The sequence below is a fragment of the Caenorhabditis remanei genome, chromosome X (genome assembly GCF_010183535.1).
Source record: "Caenorhabditis remanei strain PX506 chromosome X, whole genome shotgun sequence".
NCBI lineage: Eukaryota > Metazoa > Nematoda > Chromadorea > Rhabditida > Rhabditidae > Caenorhabditis > Caenorhabditis remanei.
In genome coordinates, this window is record NC_071333.1 from 9,852,279 (window position 1) to 9,873,412 (window position 21,134).

General features: G+C 37.7%; 4 protein-coding genes across 4 annotated transcripts; 1 reads left to right on the top strand and 3 right to left on the bottom strand.

Moving 5' to 3' along the window:
* Positions 1-2,278: 2,278 nt before the first annotated feature.
* Positions 2,279-4,176, top strand: GCK72_023912 (uncharacterized protein; the record flags this gene model as incomplete). The annotated part of the gene is made up of 7 exons (XM_053735620.1): positions 2,279-2,377; positions 2,981-3,060; positions 3,139-3,253; positions 3,301-3,534; positions 3,579-3,654; positions 3,814-3,938; positions 3,985-4,176. The coding sequence occupies 7 exons, from the start codon at positions 2,279-2,281 to the stop codon at positions 4,174-4,176; spliced, it is 921 nt and encodes a 306-aa protein (XP_053579186.1).
* Positions 4,177-4,469: 293 nt separating this feature from the next.
* On the bottom strand, positions 4,470-5,715 carry GCK72_023913 (uncharacterized protein; the record flags this gene model as incomplete). The annotated part of the gene is made up of 6 exons (XM_053735621.1): positions 4,470-4,590; positions 4,636-4,918; positions 5,024-5,143; positions 5,196-5,467; positions 5,516-5,621; positions 5,679-5,715. 6 exons carry the CDS (start codon positions 5,713-5,715, stop codon positions 4,470-4,472), a joined length of 939 nt encoding a protein of 312 aa, XP_053579187.1.
* A 2,490-nt stretch (positions 5,716-8,205) lies between these two features.
* Positions 8,206-9,373, bottom strand: GCK72_023914 (uncharacterized protein; the record flags this gene model as incomplete). Its single annotated transcript, XM_053735622.1, has 5 exons — positions 8,206-8,294; positions 8,681-8,771; positions 8,819-8,880; positions 9,023-9,226; positions 9,283-9,373. 5 exons carry the CDS (start codon positions 9,371-9,373, stop codon positions 8,206-8,208), a joined length of 537 nt encoding a protein of 178 aa, XP_053579188.1.
* A 1,749-nt stretch (positions 9,374-11,122) lies between these two features.
* Positions 11,123-15,254, bottom strand: GCK72_023915 (uncharacterized protein; the record flags this gene model as incomplete). The annotated part of the gene is made up of 16 exons (XM_053735623.1): positions 11,123-11,343; positions 11,396-11,462; positions 11,512-11,601; positions 11,686-11,765; positions 11,819-11,951; positions 12,016-12,096; positions 12,144-12,239; positions 12,282-12,620; positions 12,666-12,983; positions 13,032-13,122; positions 13,169-13,260; positions 13,308-13,591; positions 13,826-13,994; positions 14,047-14,157; positions 14,217-14,465; positions 15,105-15,254. 16 exons carry the CDS (start codon positions 15,252-15,254, stop codon positions 11,123-11,125), a joined length of 2,571 nt encoding a protein of 856 aa, XP_053579189.1.
* Between the last annotated feature and the right edge of the window lie 5,880 nt (positions 15,255-21,134).

The following is a 21,134-nucleotide window of genomic DNA, read 5'->3' on the forward strand; positions in this document are numbered from 1 at the left end:
TTCTGAAAAATCAATGATTTATGTAGTTGGGAAAAAGCTGAAAGTATCAAAGGAGTAAACAAAACATCAAATGTTGTTGTCTTGGTAACAGAAAGAAAAACGCGAGAAGGAACGAGGCAGATGGAGGGCTGCCGTACCAGGTGGTGCCAACCGCTCTAATCATCATGCGACTGAGAAAAGACGGCATGAAAGTTCGTGAGGTGTTAGAGACAGGAAATGTGTTATGCAGTTCAAAAAACCAGATTCTAGAGATTAGATGTGATAAGGTGACAAGAGATGAAAAGAGATGAAAGGAGAAGGAAATCTCTGAGATATGGAATGTTCCCAGTTATAAATGGAACGCTGCATCATAAATCATATAGCGTGGATACTGTGTCTGTGGAAGTCACAGAGCTTCAGAAAAAGTGAAAACTGAAAGCCAGAATCACAGAGACCTGTACAGTACTACACCAAAAAAATTGAAGTAAACGAAATTGTGCTTCAATATCTAACCTAGTGAACAAGTACTGAAACGTATCGTTATTTCTTATTGATAGCGCTATCTCCAAAGACAATAGTACAACACATTACTGTCCCTGAATCGTGGAACTAACCCTCAACTGTATTTTCTGTCTTTCTTTTGTTGAAAATTGAAACGATGAGAAACCAAAATTGTGCCAATAAGCCAGTTATCCAACCAAGCGAGTGTCTTGAAAAATCGAGGAGCCAGCAGCGTCGCTTCTCCTCCATGCCCTGGCAGTGCCTGGTCCTCTGAACGGATGCACGAAAAATGAAGCAGCCGGCGTCAGTTCTCGTCGCTCAAAACCAACAATTGAGCAGTTCTTTTGAAAGTGCTTGGTAGCTTGACACGAGCAGAGAAACGCGAGGAAATTAGAATGGGACGTATGAAGGCGTTACACGAAACGAATGAGAGTAAGAAAAAAATGAGGAAAAAAGGAATGGGAGTGGGATGAGAATAGGGCAGAATGGGGTTGATTCGCCTGCGATCTAGATAGTAGGAGGAGACAAAAAATGAAAGAAAAAGATTCATCTCCGACGATCTGTTCTCAAAAAAGAAGAAGAGAAGTAAATGGAAACTGTGAAGAAGCGTCTGCAATAGATTGTTATCTTCTAACCTTGTCAATTTTGAATATTGGTTCTTTCTTTCTCTTTTTTTAAGATTTTATCAAAAACTGACTTCAAAATCACGAGGAAATTGTTGATGTTTTTGAATTCTAGGGAACCAAAATAACAATGAAGATGTATACAAAAACAACGTCGTGGTGTTTTTTAAATAGTTACATAGCTGATAGATGATTTCTGGATTGAACATTTCTCAATGACAGTTTCTTCTTTTCCAGTCAACAAGAGGTGCTTCGAAGTTAAAAATATCTATGACTTCGGACGAATTTGTAGTGGTAAAAAGAATTTTAGATTTATAGCTGTACTTCTGTGATCTGTCGACAGGTTTTGAAACCAGAATCGTTTTTTTTCCATTCAAGGGAACATGAGATCCAATTCGTAAAACACCTGAATGCAAGGCCGCGGGGTTCCTTTCGGCAAGGCCATATATTCAAATAGTCTCAACAAAAAAACTGCAACCGGTCATGTGACGTCGTCTGCGAAAAGACAGTAGCGCTACCATAATCTTCCTATCTCTCATTCACTCCCTATTTCCTTGAATATCTTTTAATCGAAGAGATGTTCCCAAAAACTCACGTAGCCAAAGTCTCGTGCTGAAAAAGAAGCTCTACAAGCAGCAAACTAAATTGGAAGTATACTGGTGTTGAAGTGAAACAAATCAATGATAACGTTGGCGTTGTGCGTAAATGGGAGACGCATAGAGCAGAGAGGGTAAAAAGAACGGCTCGACTCCTCATCAATGTTTTTGTGTCCACTCTCCGCATGTCTCTTCTACTCTATTTCACTTTTCGCATCTCCTTCAAACCCTGTACTCTCTTCGCCCGCGCACGCTATTTTTCCCCTGCTTCGCCAATAGTCTCCAAGGCGCACTGGTGGACCTCAACACACTATTGCACGGTCAATGTCATGTCTGCACTCTCCGAGGCCAGTACGCTATTTCTTGGAGATACTTTCGGTCTGCGCGCTTGCCGGGCCAAAACGTAGGCATTCATCCTTTCGACCGAACCTCTATTCAAAGGAAAAAAAGGAGAAGGCAGGGACTTGTAGTACGATGGGAAGACGAGTATAACGGAAGAAAAAGAAAAAATGTGCAATGGTGAGTGGTTGTTTCTCACTTTTGGTTGTACTATCCTTCTCTATATAATTTTCAGAAAGGATGAACCGGCTATGTGACTTAATCGACAGGAAGATCGATGACGGAACTTTTGTGCCGATGATGAATGTGGCCAATTCTACTATGCGTCAGCTTGGAAAAGTAAGTAAAGCTCTGAAAAACAGGAATTCTAATTAAATTCTGAGTTGCGCAAAGACGGAAATGAGCCAAAAAATTGCCGTTGAAAATTTAAAATGAGAATATTGCAAAATACGGAAAACTAATCAAAACCATTTGAACTTGAAAATCAAAAGCGAATGTTTGGAAGAGCAGATGGGAGAGCAGCCACCACGAAAAAGAAATGAGCCGGTGCCCAGCTGCTCTGCATCGATGCGAAATAAAGAATCGAAGAAATGGAGGAAATGAAAAGGCTCGCTGCTAATGAAGCATTTCTCCTCGAATTTCCAATTCCTGGTTGAAAATTTTGAATATCAGAAGTGACGGAATGAGAGGAAAACAAATAAAATATTTTATGAAAAAAGTAAGAACTTGATTAGCTCAATAGCTTTTTTCCGGAATGAAACTAATTTTGTAACGAGAAGAGAAAACATATAACATGCATTAATAGGACGCAATAATGATTGCCAATCATACAAAGCAAAATATGCATCGACATGTTCTACCGTATCGTGAAAACGTTTGGTCTCTGATGGTTTTTTTCAACAAAAAAACAAAAACAATAAAAAGTAAAACATAATTTTTCAGTTCTTGGTTCTCTTCGTGTATTTCATCTCAACGTTCCTTGCCTTCACTTCCTTTTTTATCATAATTCCATACGAACAATTGTGAGTTATTCATTTGTTGCGATCCAGTAAATTGCTGCTTATCATTAAACATTTCATATTTGATTAATCAAATTTCAGATACAAACCGGTATGGTTTCTTGTTACACTGGGAGTGATGGGATTATATTTTTTGTTCAATATCCAATATCATTATTACAAAGCAAGAACGATACCGCCAGTTGTCAACCCCGGGGTGAGTTTTTGTGTAACAGACAAACGAACAAAACGATTTCTTGTTAGGAAGAGGGAGATGCATTTTGTGAAAAGTGCAACTACTGGAAAAGTGATCGTGCCCACCATTGCTCTGTATGTGAGAGATGTGTTCTTGGGATGGATCACCATTGTATTTGGATCAACCAGTGTGTTGGATCTCACAACCATCGCCATTTCTTTTTGTTCGTCGCTAATCTTACACTAGCTGCAGCTACTATCATTATTGCCGGTTATCAGTCATTTTACGATCATTTATTTTTGGTACGGGATGCCATTAATGCATGGTTTTCAACTGTTATATTCAGGACTACTCTCAAACAACTTATTGCACGACAATACTACAACATGCACCTCTTCAGGACATTATTTGCGATTATGACGGTCAGTGGTTCTAACGTTGTTGTATAGAAATTCAAACACTCTAATCGTAAAACCAAAGTGAAAACACGGCATTGTAGTACGAAGAAAATTAAAAAATTTAAAGTTGTTTAGAATAACAAAAACACTTAGACTTCGAAACAAAAAATGTTATTATTTCAGGGTTTGCTCGCACATCGGTTGTTTTCTGTTATTTGCTCAGCGCTATCCTTCTGATTATGGTTGGAGGATTGACATTATGGAACGTCTACTTGATTTCCATTGGATGTACTTACATAGATTACTTGGTATAATTCAATTCTTAATTTTAGTTTCTAGAATACGAATTTACAGAAACTGACGGGATCACAAAAGAAATTGAGTGCTAGAAAAAGACTCAACAAAGGTTTCAAATCGAATTGGAAAAACTTCCTTGGCCTCCGTAGGAATCGAACGTTCTTCAGATGCGTAGTCTTGCCAATGGCACTACCTCCGGTGAAGTATGAGGACATAAATTCGAGACAAGACGTTTTCGATGTTGTTTGATGTTCTTTATGCCATTATCTTGCTTCTTAAACGTCATATTCCACAATCATGAGCTCCCACACAAAATCTTGTGATATGATCTACTTATTTCTTGCATTTACGGATGAGAAGATTGCATCAACGATCAAAAATGATATTCTTCATAATAAAGAAAGACATATTTTGTTGTTTTTTTGGCAGTAACATAAATACTCAAAGCATGAAAAAATAAATGAACGAATGAATTTCATAAAACCCGTGAAACTAGTCGTAGCACCCTAAGCTGATCGCTTGTTTAACTGTGTTCAGATTGCTCAGGGTTTTTTGTTGCTCCAAAACTCGTCCAATGATATTGCAGAGACATTGTCCAGGACGTGCATGATGGGTCGTTCGAACAGTTCTTTGTTCCTTCGGGTTCTCATCGTGCTACCATCTCTGAAATCAATGACTTGAATATGAAGATCAGATGGTATTACAAACCTTGTATTGATACTTTGGAATGTTCCTTCTCTCGTTGGCATTGGTGGGAGTGTTCTTGGCTGTGGCTGTGGAGCCGCACTCACAGTTTCAATGTCATTGTCACCACCAAGGATCGCAGTCTCCACAGCCGGTTCAGACCCAGATGGTTCTTCATGCATCGGTAGTCTGTTTGGCACGGGAGCCATGGGAAATTTCTTCGGTGGTGGTCTATTATTTTCAATGGGTACAACAACAGGAGAACTGCGAGCTGTTCTGTTAGTGTCATTTGCAATATGCACGGTATCTGAATTCAATAAATCAGAAAATCAAAGAAAATAATGAAATTATAAGAGTTACCTTAACATGATAGATAATTTATAAAATTCACGAAACGATCTAGGAAACTCACTTTGTCCAGGTGCGGCTACTCTTGGTTGGTCCGCACGAGGCGCAGAGTCGCTCATGAATGCATTCTGCTGAATGGTTGCGTTTTCTGTGTGAACTCGAGCGTCTTTTTGTTTCCAGCAGACTGAAAAACAAAAAATGTCGTAAACAAAATGTGAGAGAATGTTAAAACTCACTGAAACACAGGAAGGCGAGAATTGTCAAGAATAGCAAGCCAATTAAAAACAAAAGTATCCATAACGTATACTGACTAGTTTTTGAGAAGGAACCTCCTTTAATTTCTTCAATTGGAGGATCGTACAATACTGATGTTCCGTCTTTTTTCATCTCACAAATATAACCATTTAGTGAAGCGCAACTATCCATTCGCAACATTTCAGTATCTCCAAATTGCAGTGTCATGCAATCATTATCGTCGTTGTTATCAGTCAGAGAAGAGAAAGTTTGACTGAAATATCCAATTCAACACAAATTAAGTGTTTTTTTGCCACTGTACCTGGTTAAAAGGGGAGCTTCCCTACTGCTAATATCAACTAGTTTCCCTTCAATTGCTGCATCGTTATTTCCAGTCCATAGTTTAGTAGGAACAGCTTTGTACAATTCTGTAATGTCAAATCCCGGAGTTTAGTCATACTATAACTATTTTTCTTAAAACTCACTTTCCAGTTCATTCACTTTAGCATCGTTTTCCAGCATCAACAGGTTACTTCGTTGATCCAAACATCGGTTCTAAAAATATATCATCGAATTTAGTCATCTCTAGGTTTGAATATACCTGAGCTCTGACCCAGTCTGTTTTTTGATCAGTTTCTAGACGTACACATGTCTGGTTGGATAGCTCTGTCCAGCCCGGGGGACATGATGGAAGTTCTGAAAACAGAATAATGCATATATAGTGTGATCAACATCAGTTTTCAGTTGTAAAATATTGTAACATTTAGACACAAGGAGATATATAGTTAAGTGGCTTCGCCTAGGTTCTTCAGCCACGAAACCCATTGGAAGAGAAGAAATCAAAGGAGAGAAGGAACGTGGAATCCGGATGACCCAAGCCACGTCAAAAGGTCAAATATGAACTCTTCTTGAATGATTAAATCAGTTCTAAGTTCTCGTTTTTGCGAAACTCAATAAAAGGTATTTGTTGTGAGTTTAGTGTGTTGTTAGTTCTCAAAGTCTGTTTCTGTCATAAGCGATAGAAATAGATAACTTGGGGGCCGAACCAAATTAGTTGTAGTAGTAGAAGTCAGACGCTGGTGAAGGTGATAAGACCTGATCCGAGCTCCTTCGCTATTAGAACTATTTCTCAATTCGAATTCGTTTTGAGAGAAAAAAACGGTGAGACCGTGGTGAGATACTTTGGTGTGATATTGGTGAGACGGTGGTGAGAAACGGTGATGTCGTTCAGTGTGGAGAGAACGAAAAAGGGAAGCTCGAGTGTTACTTCTTCCGAGAAGTCATGGGCTGTCCAAATGAACGAGGTGAGACTGAAGGAGAGACGCAAGTTGGTGAAGGGATTCACTGACTTTTTGGAGTCGTCGGGTCGTATGGAGAGTGATATGTATGAGGCACTCAAGGCGGCGTGCAAAGGCAATGAGAGACAGTCAGAAGTGCTTGTAGAGCCGGTGAAAAAGTACTGTCATGAGTTGCGAGAACGATTTGAAGAGCTTGGCGGAGAGAGATGGCCGCTAGAGATTATTGGAGTAATGAAGGAAAATGGAGTGGAAACGGTAGAAGAGTTGCGTGAACTCTGTGAGAACGGTGTAGAAATGGTGCCAGGTGGCATCGTGGAGAATGTCAAAAAGGCCCAGGATGAGTTGGCATTGTTACAAGATGCTTGGAATAAGGAGAGAGAGACGTTGTTTAGAGAAGTGAACAAGGTGAAAGAGGAGAAGAGATTGGCTGAGGAGGCTGTCTCGAAGTACAAAAAGACGCTAAAGGAGGAGCGTGAGGCAAGTAGCGAGTTGAGAGGACTGCTCAGAAAGCAGAAAAGTGATCCTAAGAAGGCTGGACAGGCCCGTGATACTAAGGAAGTTCCGGTGCCCTCGAGGTTGGAGGTGGTCAGAAAGTGGTCCCCAAGGGATTCGGATGACGAATTCTCGATGCATGGCAGGCGTGGTGACCGGAAAACTGTAGAGGAGAGAAGAGATAGTGGAGCGAAAATGAAATGCTTCACTTGTGGAGGAATTGGACATGGTTCCTGGCAATGTGTATCGAAAAGAGTCGATAAAGTGCAGATCCAGGAGGGGACTGTCAAGAATGCTGGGGTGGAAACCGTGGAAATGGTGGAGATGTTGGGACAACGGAGACGGGTTGTCATTGATAGTGGGGCAGTCGTATCGGTGATATCGACTACTGCTTATGAGAGGTTGAAGGCGGGGTGTCGTGACTGGGAAAAGGAAGTTGAAGTGTTCGGAAAGCCGACATTCACAATTTTGAATGCGTCAAACTCTAAGATGAGAGTCAGGGGGCAGATCAAAATTCCCATGGTGGTCAGAGGGCGGAAAGTGAGAGTAGTTTTCCAGTTGGTTGACAATTGGGTGGAGAAGATACTGATAGGAACTAATGCTTTTGAGAGCATTGGCGTTGAGCTGAAATGGAAAGATCCATATGGTTTGGTGAATGCCGAAGAGAACTCGGCAGAAGTACAGTTCATTGGAGTTGAGAAGAAACGGGAGAGACCAGGAGAGAAACTTCGGAAGGTTCCGACGGAGGTATCAGAGATACAGTGCAAGAGCGTTGCCGTGCGTGGAGAGAGGGGGAGAAGTGCAAGCACGGGTGACGTGGGAGAGGTGTTCAAGTCGGAAGGGGAGAAGGAAAGAAAGAAGGTGAAGATTCGGGCGAGTGTTGCGGTCATCGGACCTAGATTGGAGGCGAGGGGGCCAGGTGTTCTCGAGTATCGTAATAAGACGATAACGGGGTGGACTCAGAAGTTCGATTGGGGAGAAGTGAAGGAGGCAGTGGTGCTTGTTGAGTACACTGATAAGGAGGATGAGAACAGCGAGAGAGTTGAGTTCGTAAAATCAGTTGCGAAGGAAGTGGAGAAAGTCTGGATGATGCCGAGAAGTCTACAATGTGAATTTGGGGACGTCGCCAAAGTGACCGAAAAGTGGAAAATATGGATGGAGAAGTCAGTCAACGTGGAGGTGGTGGATCCGCTGATGCCAGTTGGAAAGCACAAAATACCACTCATCTTGGAGAAGTGGAATCAGAAGTCGCTGGATGGTCTTCGACAGTATCTGCGGATGGCGTTGCCGAATAATTCAACTGGATGTCAGCTGAAGAAGGATGAAACACTCGGACAGGATACCACAATTTGGATTGGAGAGAGTCTTCGGAAAAGGACGCCCGATCGCCGAGAGGAGGGGGAAGTGGCTTCGCCTAGGTTCTTCAGCCACGAAACCCATTGGAAGAGAAGAAATCAAAGGAGAGAAGGAACGTGGAATCCGGATGACCCAAGCCACGTCAAAAGGTCAAATATGAACTCTTCTTGAATGATTAAATCAGTTCTAAGTTCTCGTTTTTGCGAAACTCAATAAAAGGTATTTGTTGTGAGTTTAGTGTGTTCTTAGTTCTCAAAGTCTGTTTCTGTCATAAGCGATAGAAATAGATAACTGTTAATTTGTTACATTTGGAAATCAAATAACAAAAAAAAACAACTAACCATAATAACGATAGCTTAACCTAGCACCACGAAATTCAAACAATTCATCAGATTGAAAAATGACAGTAATGGTATTTGATGTTGATATGAACTGGAATTATTGATAGAATTTATATATTCATTCAACTTAATAATTACCTGCCGCATCCGCAAACTCTCACAGAGCGTAATGATTCTTGAAAAGTTCTTTTCGGTCACATCTGAAAAATATTGGCGTATTTCTCAGCTTAGTGTTCACATGTTCATAGCAGACAAGCAAGAAATAAGGCTTCCGCTTTCAAACTAATAAAAATGTACAATTTCTAAATTGGTTCAGCTTATTTTTCTCAATTTACCACTCACCTTCTGACAATCCAACAAAATCGGAACATTCTTCGAATATCCGTGGTTCCATTTCCAAGTCAATTATATCAATGACAACACGTGATTTATCAGGAGCTTTAATAAAAAACTTGCAGTCTAAAAAAGCAGGATACTTATAGCTCGTCTCATAATTTGGTGTCGTAAGATATTGGAAGTCTTTCGTTGCATTAAGAACAACCGTTCCTGAAAATATGTCAAAATTGTGTAGAATTCAATGTGAATTAAAAAATAAGACTAACCCGAGCAGGTGGCATTACGTTGTGCAACAACTTCTGATAATGATAAAAAATAAAGGAGTGAAAACCAAAAGGGCCATAGCCTGGAACGCATTCCCGGCCCCACGGTGGTCGTTGAACGGCGATATATCAAGGGTTCGTAAGGGTCAAGCTTTATATTTCTGCCCGAGTTGGTGTCCACTCTCTCTAGCACACTAATAGACGGCTCGCGTCGCTAAGTAACCGGTGTGAATGCTGCTGCGAAGGGTGGCCTTCTAATGGAACAGAAGTGGACACCACTGACGGCGTCCCTTTTTGCGGATTGCGATTGCGAAAGCTATAAAATGAACGTTTCTTTATTCAGGCATTTTATTCTACTAATGGTAAGTAAACTGAGACAAATGATGTATAAATTAGAGATATAAGTTTAATAAAAAATTGAAGAACAAGAACAATCATGTGAAAAAAAGCAAAAACTGCTTGAGTTCGTTCGTATTAATATTGAAAAATAACAGTCTTTATTTGAAAAGATCAATCGAGATGAACTATAGGATACCACTACCGGAAATAGAAAAAAGTGCATGCAAACTTATCACTCAAAACCAAAAAAATGGGCGAAAAACGGATATGACTAGTTTTCGATCATAACCAAGTGCATTCTTCATGAGAACTTAAAAACATCACATGCAACTTTGCTACTTTTTTAAAACAGAATCTGGAAGATTTATTCATCTGAACATAACGAAAATGTGCCTAACTAATGAATCAAGAAGGTAATACACTCTTTGTTCTCTAATGAACCTTGTTACGGGAAGCAGGGTACAACTAATGAGCAACAGAAAATAAGCCGGTCGCTATGTGAATGTTCATAACGATGGTAGTTATTCGTTAGGGAATCCGACTAACTAAAATTTAGAATATATCTATTTATATATATATATATTTTGCAACTTTGTACAACATACAAAATATGAATAAAACGGGAGAGTGTAGTAAGTGCAACTTGTTGTAATCGCTCGTAAAAAATGGGTCCCACCTAACCCGCTTCGAGAAACATATTGCTAGTTTTGACGTGAAAGGAAATGGTTGTTGGAAGCGGGGGTCCTGGACGGAGGTTCTCCTCATCTCTTCCTCCTTATTTCTCCTATATTGCTCGCCTTCTTCAACAGGGTGAATTTATGCGTTGCTTACTGCGTCTTCATGTGACATTTGGTCACACAAATTTGATGAATTCCGCTCAAAAATTCCACGGAATCCAGATAAGATATCAGTTTTGGTTGTAATAGGGTAACGGCATGTATACACGCTTCGTGTGTTTGTGAGTGGATATAGATCTTGCGAAATATGAAAAGATAACATTTCGACTTAACCATTAGCTGTGAATAACCGAACGATAGTTTGTTTCGAAATTTAGTATGACAAAAGTTTGTTACATTAACTCAAAAAACACATTGAATGAAAAATTTTGCTTGCCCTATCTGTATTTCGCATTAATAAACCTATAATTATCAAAAACTCGAGAAAATTCTTAAGACGCATAACACAGGAGAAAAACCTCAAATGCAGAATCGAGAAATAACGATTACACGCTTACGACAAGCAGGTGGAATTACGTTTTGCTCGATGTGATCGTTACGAGAAGAGAAGAAGACGGACTAATCTGGAGACCTGAATAAGGGAAAGAAAAAGTGAGATGTACACATTGCGCACCGGAAGTTTATAATCGTGTTATGCGAACACTCACTTCTCCATTTATTTACAGATTTATCATTGGACCAAGATGGCAAAATATATATATATAGCATTATTAAAAACGTAGTTATACACGTATTTGATGAACCACATATTTTTGAAAAACAAACAATCAAAGAAAACGAATAGCTATGAAAAGTAATAGTTTTGGCAAGGGAATTGAGACAAATGAGTGTGAGACGGATGATGAGGTGATTATATTCTGAGATATAGCATTTGTCGCTTCAGGTGATAACGCTTGTGTTCCACTGCACACTAACTCGGTGTCGTTTATAAACTTCCGGGCTTCTACATCGAATGAGTCTAAGATTTGTTCCAGTTTCTCATCTTCTTCTGAAATACAAACAACTTTCACATTTGAATTTTCAAAATATCAACTGCTCACCCAGAATTGTAATTCTAAAAATCGTGCACCTTGTCTGATAAAGCTCTCGTGTGTAATCTACTTCAATCTGAAAAAAAACTAAGTTTTCTTTAATACAAAATACGGTGTAAACTCGCTTTGAATGTTGGAACTTTAGTCTTCTCAGAAATTCTTTTCTGTACTGTTGACAGCGATGTGTTGGTGTAAACCACCCATCTGAATGTCGCCTGAAAACAACTTTCTCTAAATATTATTATTGATTCATCTTATTCATTTCAAAATAAAAGTAGTTTAATCTATTTTTCACGCACCTCTGACACTTTTTTCACTGGGTAACATCCCACTTGACTCGGATTCTTGATGGAACGCAACCTGAGAGTTTTTCCAACAACTGAAAATGTTCTATCAATTGAACTCTGCTAGTTGCAATACTATGATACAAACCTGAGTAAGGGCCGGAAAGTGGGAAACTTTGGGCGGTTAAATGCCAGCGAGCATGCATTAGAAGAGGTTTCGAGCGGTTTGCAGCACTTCCGATAGGGCAAAACTCGTATCTTTGGATAGAGCATTCGGTTTCCTAGATAAAAAGAAGTTTTATTGAGTTTGAGAAACGGAAAAAGGAACAAAATCTTCAAACTCACATCAACTTGTAATGGGTTGAATATCAAAGCAGTATTGCAGGTTAGGTTTTGATCACTCACAATGTCCCAAGTGACAGATTCCTGTGAGATAACAAAATAACTTTCTGAAGAAGTAATAAAAAATATACCGGATTTACAGTTGGGTCTGTTTGGTTACTGTACTTCAGCGAATAATAAATTTCGGTTGGAAATCCAGATTCCCAGTTTGAGTTCACATATTGGGTCTAAAACTGTTAAATTATTTAGAAGTATCAACAAAAGCTAACCATTTTTATATAACCGTCAAATGGGTGTCCAAATTCAGCAAAAGCGACAGTTCTGTCACATGGTGGTTCGAAATGACCGCAGAATACTTCTTTACCTTCTTTCAAAAGAATTGAGGTACCCAGCATACTTGTTGCTCCAGTAACAAAATTCTCATCGAAAATCACACTCGAATCATTTTCCTGGCTCATTAGATTCCTCTTCAATCCGTTTATCCATGAGACTTTAGTGACGCCTCCAAGATTTTGATCTCCACATGGAGGACCACTGGTGATACTTCGGTCAAGTGGACGGAAATGAGCTTGAACATCAGTAAACTTCTGTTTTTTGTTTATTAAAATCTGGAACTCTGCTAAATTTTGAAAAAAATGTTCATTTCAAAAAACCTCGGTATAATTGTTTGCAGGGTATTCAAGTGCAACAACAGACGCAACAGTAGCTGATGAGAATGGAGCAACTCGTTTCACCATTGCATGCATTGTGAGCGCCCCAGATGGAAGAATCGTCAGATTGGCACAAACTTTCATCCATTCAAGATCAATTATCGCCGATCGCATATCCGAGATATTGAACCAGTTGAAAACGCCTGTCATTGTTACCGCTTTCTCGTTTTTACCCACTACGACAGCAGCATTCTCCACCCTGTGGCATGTATCGCAAGTGGTATGTGTACATGAAGTTGATTCGGCAGTTTTGTTTGAAACCTGAAAGCATAGATGAAAAGATAATCTTTTAAATGAATACTTATATACCAGAACAGTAGCTCTTGTAGACATCTCATCAAAAATGTTCCTAATTTCTCCAGTCAGCAAAATTTTGTCATCGGTGTCGACTAGTGCAATTCTAAAACACTTGAGATGTAAAAGTTCTCAGAATAATGTTTTCTTACCTTCCAATAATGGGATGAAGGAATGTAGCAATAGCGGCAGGACGTGCGAATTGAGGTCTCAGAGCACTGCAGGAAGTATTTAGTACCAAACTCTGAAATATACCTTTTAACCAATTATCTTTCTTACCAGGGCTGTTACTTTCAACATAATTGATTCTGATCCAAATATGCTCACTGATGGATAGTAACTCATATAACATTTGTGAATTATTTCCGTTGAAATGTCCAAGCAATCATCCCGAATGTGAAGTTCTTTAGGTGGGGATTTCAACCCAACTACTGGCTCAAAATAATGATTCTGTCGTAGCGTTACACCAAGTGATTTCAATGTTCTTGGTTCTACATTTACTATGTCTGCACATGCAAACATTTTGTCCTCTCGATACAACGCCAACGCTTCCAATGTGTAATTCTCCGGAAGTGCTGGAAATTAGTTTGATCTTTGTTTTTCTATTATCATATTACTTTTTGTAATTTTTTCAAAAGACGCAGAAGACACAAAGAACGTGATAATGTTATCAGTCTGGGTTTTCAAAGTTACGAGAACCATGGGATGGAGAAATTTTGCAACATTGCTGTTCTCGAAACTGAATCTACTCTGTACCAAGGTCCGATATTTTAATTCACAAAATTATCCTGAAGAAGCAAAGAACTTACTGTATACAAAAGTTGCCCTGGAGTCCACCCCAACTTCACTGTAATCCGTTTGCTTTGTTGAGTCATTAGTATTGAAACATGAATCCACAAAAGCCCATGTCATAATCTTTTTTTCCGGTTCAACATAGTCAAATTTAGACATGTACTTGAGATCAGGCACCAATCGAACCTAAAAAAACAAACATGTTTATTACCTCAATTCCTCAAACACCTATCATTACCGCATTGTTTTTGATTGGTATTATATGAACGTGTCCTTCAATTGGTTCCTGATGAAACGAAGCGTGCATCAACTCCTTGCCAGGGATGATAACTGTCGCGCAAGCAAGAACCTTCAATATACACGTTTTGCAGAAAAGTGTACAGTCATCGACAAATCTGTGACCCCCACCTCACTGTTATCACCGGAAACTACCAACGTGTTGCCAGCTAGTCCATCTCCATTGATGGTCGAATCGGTAACCGGCATGTTCTTCACAACCGGTGGACTTTTTTTCACTCGTCGACAATTATCAGTCATTACAGCCATGTCGTAAGGAGCGGATGAGGTGTGTACTGCCCATACCAAAGTATCATTTGGTTTTTCTTTTATGTCGAAACTAACTATGTAGGTATCACCATTCTCGTCGGCAGGCGAAATCTGGAATGTCGATTGGGAATCGTTAAAAACAAGAAGAAACTTTGAAATCGTGCAGAGAAAACATTCGATTTCAACCCAACCTCTTCTCTTATCCAAATCACGTGTGTTTTTATCTTTTTGATCTCATTCAATGAATCAGTGATGTGTTTGATTGATAGAACCGAAAAAACTTTACGGTTGTTAGTCTCGGAAAAGTGTAGTTATGATCGTTCCAATTTGGGTCAACCGCATCTTTTGAATTCATCAAAAAATTTAATGAAACACTAAAATGACAAATTTTTATTATCATTAGGTTTCATATAGATACTTGTAATATGTTAGAAAAGTAATGCAAAACTTTTTATCTGATATGTTCGGAACGTCATTAATAGGATATTCATGGAAAGAAAATAATACGTGAGAGATATAATATTTGGTATGTTTTCAAGTGAATAATCTTGTTTTTAGTGTCTTCCAAACGAAGGAAATAACCTTGGGAAAATAGAAGAAACACTGAAATACGAAGGGATGATTTACACTACGATAGTTTTTTCTCTTCATTTCGACCCCACTGAATCGAATCAACTCGCACTATCACCCCCGCAAGATAAGACAACTTCCTCTAACAATAATGACACCAAATGAGAAAAAAGGACCAACCGTCAGAAAACCTTTCAGTTTTTCGCCATATAAAAGAGTTCTGTAGGAAGAAGTGGATACAGGAACCGATTGCAATACCCAGGAACAGGTGATAATAATTAGGATAATAGAAGTGGTGAATGTATTAAGAGAGGCAATGACACTATACATATTATCAGCCGCGATCCGGCTGCTGATACACTCGGCGCCTTTGTCAAAAAGTGTGGTTAGACGGTGACGACGACGACGACGATAGCAGGAGAAAACGTCGGACAGGCAGAAACGAAAGAGAAGAAATACTAGGGCGGGAAAGAACAACCATTACTCATTACTCATCTATTCACTTTATTGTTTTGGGAAGGATTTGATTTGAACCTAAAAAAAATGTTTTATGTTCATACAATCTGGATATCAACATTTAAATAAAACACTTTTCTAACCATGGATTATTAATTATTAGCCAGGTTACCCAGAAATTAAGCAATTCTATTTTTAGTGATGTATTTTAGTACTCTTCAAATCAACTCTTCTTCCAAGTTAGTGCTTAAGTTCACTTTTCATTTTTCGAATGTTTGATGGTAAACTATTATCTTTTTGAATATCTGAAAAAAAGATATATCGTCTCTTAACATATTTAAAAAATTGATCAATATAAAAATATATGGTGAGTCCAATCGTATTTGTCCACAGTTAGTTATGAATCTTAGATCGTGTTCAAAAAATTGTTGTTACTAACGGTTGATAGCCGAATGGGATAATACAATAACAGTGATGAAGCAAGATTTCAGTTTCTCATTTTAGACAAAATTGTTAATTATAACTTCAGACACAAAAATGTTTGCCGGGTTTTCTCCTTTGAATGCATTTGAAAAATTTTCACCCCCTCTTTTTCAACGTTTGAAAAACTTAGACTCCTGAGGATAAAAAACTATGGAATAACACAGTCTTCTGTTTTTATAATTAAATCAAAATGTCTAACAAACATCAAAAAATCAAGAGCATTTCCCGATGGTTCAAATTATGTTTAATTTCGTAAAAAACACCAAATTTCAAATAACATTTCAAAACGTTTAAGCGCGTTCGGTAGTACCAAAGTGATTTGTCGTTTTAATTATAACTCATTAAAAAGGCAACAGAAGTACAAAATTATGAGGGAAAATTGATCACAAGAAGACAATTCTTTCACAACACTGTAATAAACATGAAGCAAATAGTAGTAAACATAAAACGCATAGAAATACGAAGTTGCACACCAAATGAGAATCATAATTGCATGAACATGTTGAGATTGAAAACTAGTAAATAATAAAATGAAGAATCATTAGAATCCTAGAAACATAAAAATTAGAGTTTTCTCGAATTGGCTCAAATTGGGCAGAAGACAAGTAGGGGTTTTTAGTAATTTTGGTACGTAGCCATCAAAATTCTAGCAATTATAATGTTGACAAAGATTTGAAAAAAAAGGGGAAGCATCATAAAAACGAATGTCCATACAAACACCTGAAAACTATAGAAATCTTAATTAACACTGCTTTACACAAAGCTTAAAAAACATAACAGGACATGAGAAAAGCAGGGAAACAATTAAAAATGACCAGATGGTAGTAACAAACCAACGCACCCAATACACATAATAGCAAGATATTTAATCGATTGTGATAATATCGTCGGAATCGTTTTGATTTCGAACAACAGGCTGAACATGCCGTACAGGCTGAACATGTTGAGAATGTTGAACCGGCGGACCATGCAGAGAATATTGAACATGCTGAACATTCTGTCTAGGCTGAACATGTTGAAAATGCTGAACATTCTGAACAGGCTGCAAATACTGAACAGGAAAAGCATATTGAGCATATTGAACAGGCGGACCATGCTGAGCATTTTGAACATGTGGAACATTTTGTACAGGCTGAGCAGGTTGAAAACGGTAAACAGGCTGAGCAGGTTGAAAACGCTGAACAGGTCGAGCGGGTTGATAATTTCGACGCATTTCGTGATTAGTATGTGGAGCTTGAAACCAGTTATATATGTCCAGATTGTGTTCGGTCTTATTTTCGTCTCTGGGCATATGATAAAAATTCACTAATTCGGTGTCCGATGGAATATTGAATGTTTTTCGAACAGTTTCGTACACAGAGTTTGTTCTAATAGGATCATTCACACAAGCCATTTGATGATAGACCTTTAAAGAGACAATGATTTCTGTTTGTTCAAAAATGTCACTTGCCTTCGTCAAATAACTTTTGAAATCATCAATGTCTTGTTTAAGAAAATGTTTCCCACGCTCGATAGCAAAAAGAATTGAGAACAAAACTTGAGTTCCGTGGGCTTTTACTGAGTATTGACGAATTGCATTAGTGAGAAATATAGAACCATCTTTGTCTGAAAACTTGTAAATTACAGTCACTGGTTTCACTATGAAAAACATACAATGTCTTTGCTGAAGCTTGCAAAAATCCTCGTAAAAATTAGCAAGAAGAAGGGAACCAAAAACAACATCAATATTTGGAGAATCGAGAGAGTGATTATTCAAATTCGACTTTCGAAACAAAGTGTTCTGAAAACAGAAATGTTGCTATACTTATATAATGGTAATTAGGTTTTTGAAACACAACTTGTTGATTGATTAGATACTTACTCGGAAAGCAAATCCAAAACTGGTGAATTCATTTTTTAGTGCATCAGCGTAGTTGGAGTTTTCCCGATTTTCTATGATTCTCATAAAGATGTCGTCTGCGAAAACATTATATCGATATAACAAGTGTGAATATGTTGATATGGATATTTCACTCTTCAAATCAATTAGTTGGAGAAGTTGGAAGCATTGGTGTTTTGCCATAGATGCATTTAATGGGACAAAAGAATGAACGTTTTCAACCGCTTTGAGGAATTTGTTTGATAGCAACTCGTCGACTTTTTTGGCTAGTGTAGCAAAGTGGTTCAACGAGGCAATGAAAGATTTGCCATTGAGAAAACCCAAATCCGGAAAAATCTGAAATAGTTTCTAATTGAAGCATTGCAAAGCAACCGCTGAATACATAATATTCACCAAATGACGTTTTGAAGCATAAAGGTACCTCCGTGAGAGACGTTGCGATCTCTTTAGGTTGATATGTGCGTTTCAAATGATCAATGTACATGAGATAGTTCTGAACACATGCAAACGACCAAGTTTTTTCTTTCATCCGAAGATCTCTGAACAGTTTTTCGATTTCGTTATCGAATTCTTTCTGTTCGTCTGGCCTCTTGACTGTCACAACTGCAAAAAATGAACAATCTTTGATGCGTCTATAACAGTTCTTTCTTACTTAACAGTTTACATAATGAGTGGTCAAAACGCTTCGATACAAGCTGCACAAAAATTTGAAAATGTTCGAGTTCGTCTTTGGAAATTCCGTCAGTTTTCAGGATTCCGTCTTTGATCAGGTTCTGTAACATTGAAAAAATATAAACATTGAAATTATGTCGTTGAGACTACTGCTTGAAATTTCAAAAAAAAATCAAATAGGTAAATTTCAGCTGTAGTTAGAAAAACTAACTTCGAACAATAAACTCACTTTCAATTTGGTGTGAATTACTGTTGCTTGAGCTGCAGAAGCGGATATTTTATCTTTTAATTCTTCACAAGGGCTTTCCTTGTTTTCCTCACAAAGATTACAGAGGATCTTTCTCAAATTAGCGCTTTCTTCCAGAATGAACGATGATAGACCATCCAAGTTATCCTGATTCATCTTCATTCCTCTGATTGCATTCAAAACAGGATCAATAGGCGCTATGAAGTCTTTAGTCTGCAAAGATGATGCATTGTGTTTTCATTTTTGGGTATGCAGATTTACTTTGTATAAAAAATCATTACATAGTGCTAGGAAATGTTGTTCTGGTGGCGTATTCACTTGCATGGCAGAACCTGAAAATAACCTTGAGACATTATTTTCCATGATATGAGAAAGATAGAAGAAGAACAATTAAAAATTAACGCATTTAGTTAGAAACTAATTGATTATTATAGACGACGGTACACTTGTACGACGGCTTACAAAATTGCGTAAAGCTGGATTGATCGAAACTGCCTATGACACTAATTTAATAGTAGAGTTTTCAATTTCTTGATTTTCTCGGGCTCTTTTGATTGTTATAGTTTTTTCTCAAAATTTTGAGAGAAACCGAGAAATTCTTCTGGAAACGTGGGTTTTTGAATTTGAAATTTTTCCTGATTTTCAATAATTTTTCAATCCTGAATTTGCAACGGTTTTTAAAATTACTATTTGGATAGAATTTCTGAATAACCAGATAAATAGCTGGAATCGATCAAGAGATACAACCTAGATACAAATAAAATGTTTTAAAACAAAAAATATTTTTAAATAAAAGAAAGTATTAGAAATATAAGTGGCTAGTATTTCGAAACTAGTTCTCAAAAGTTGAAATTATCAATATAACTCAAATAGAAAGAAGTTATTTCATTAAATATCCAAAATATATGTTATTGTGAAAAAATGTGTTTGATGGAATACCGAATAATGTTGCAATTTAAAAATATTGGTCACAAATAAAAGTATGAAGAGGAAGAAAATAAAGAAAATGAACAAAAAAAGGCCAAATTTCAAAATGAAATTTTGGAAAGAATAAAACAAAATGGAAACAGCATGATATGAAGAAAAATCGAAAAAGACAAAGAAATACTGTGAAAAATGTTGGAAACACAAAAAATTGTTATATTATATCAGTATTACAGTATACCCGCTATTCTTCTACAGTTCTTCTTCATGACCAATACATAATCGTTTTGCTCGAGATCTTTATAATTGTCACGGATCTCTCCACCTTCAGATAAAGTTGATTGTCGATCAGATGCAATTCCAACGCCGGTTCCCAAATATAATGGTTTTGTTACTTTTTTTCATGAAGCGTAGACTAACAACGGATCTTCAAACACAAAAACATCCAAATCGACGCTGTATTGTGTAAGTCTCTATCAGATAATGGACCTCCGTTTTGGCAATTTGCATAAGCAGCCTCTTCATTCTTTTCTATTGGTGTTTGCTTGATTTTCCTGATCTTTCTCTCTCTCTCAGTGCTCTTATGTCTCAGAATTCTCAGCCAGCGTTCTTCCGATTTGATGGTTCAACGGGCTTTTCTGGAACTAAATATAAAGACATAATATGGATGGACAAGAACTTACTTCTGATTCTCATATCATGTTTTTAACGTTTTTTTATCCGGCTTCTTGTTCTCTTCCTCTCCTTCTTCAGTTCAAAATCCTTCGTTTATGCCATTGTTCACAATCTCCGACACCATTACTCTTGAGGTAGAAAACTAACTGCAAAATAATTATATATAAAGACCTACATATTCAAAAAAAATCGAACCTTTTATCAGCGTTAAGTCATAAGTTGATTCGATGACTTCATCACGGTTGTATATACCCGTTAGCAGATTGAATGCCACTGATGTTTCTTTCTCTCTATAGAATAAATTGATAGTCTCCATCATAAGTTGCTTGCGAAATTCTGTAATTGCAATTGAGGCAATACTTGAGCGTTTAGAACTAATTCTCTCACTTATTTCTTTCTGTTTCTAAACTTCTTCGAATTGTTGTGCAGGTCGATAAGAATGATTTGAAAATTTGAAAATTATGTTTTTCACAATATGATATATCCGTTTGTGTATCATGTTTTTCTCACCAGTGAGACTCTTCTGAAATACAACATTTGTTGATCGAATTCAAGAATAAGCATTGATGCAAATGATGGATTGAAGGAATCCTTGAAATATTAATTTTCTCGTCACACCGCAATTCGAATTTAAATAATACCTTCGGAGTTGTATCTTTCTCCTTGGAACATTTTGAAATTTGCAAATTTAGATTTTTACGCATATCAGAGTCGGCAGTTGACCTCGACAAACAAGATTAGTTGTTAATACGTGCACGCATTGATAGATCGAGATAAAGAAAATTGGTGGTTTGCATAAAACATCACTTCCGCCGTGTTCGCTCTTTTGAATTTTAGAACTTCATCGTTCAATTTAGGAATAGTGTTGTTTCGT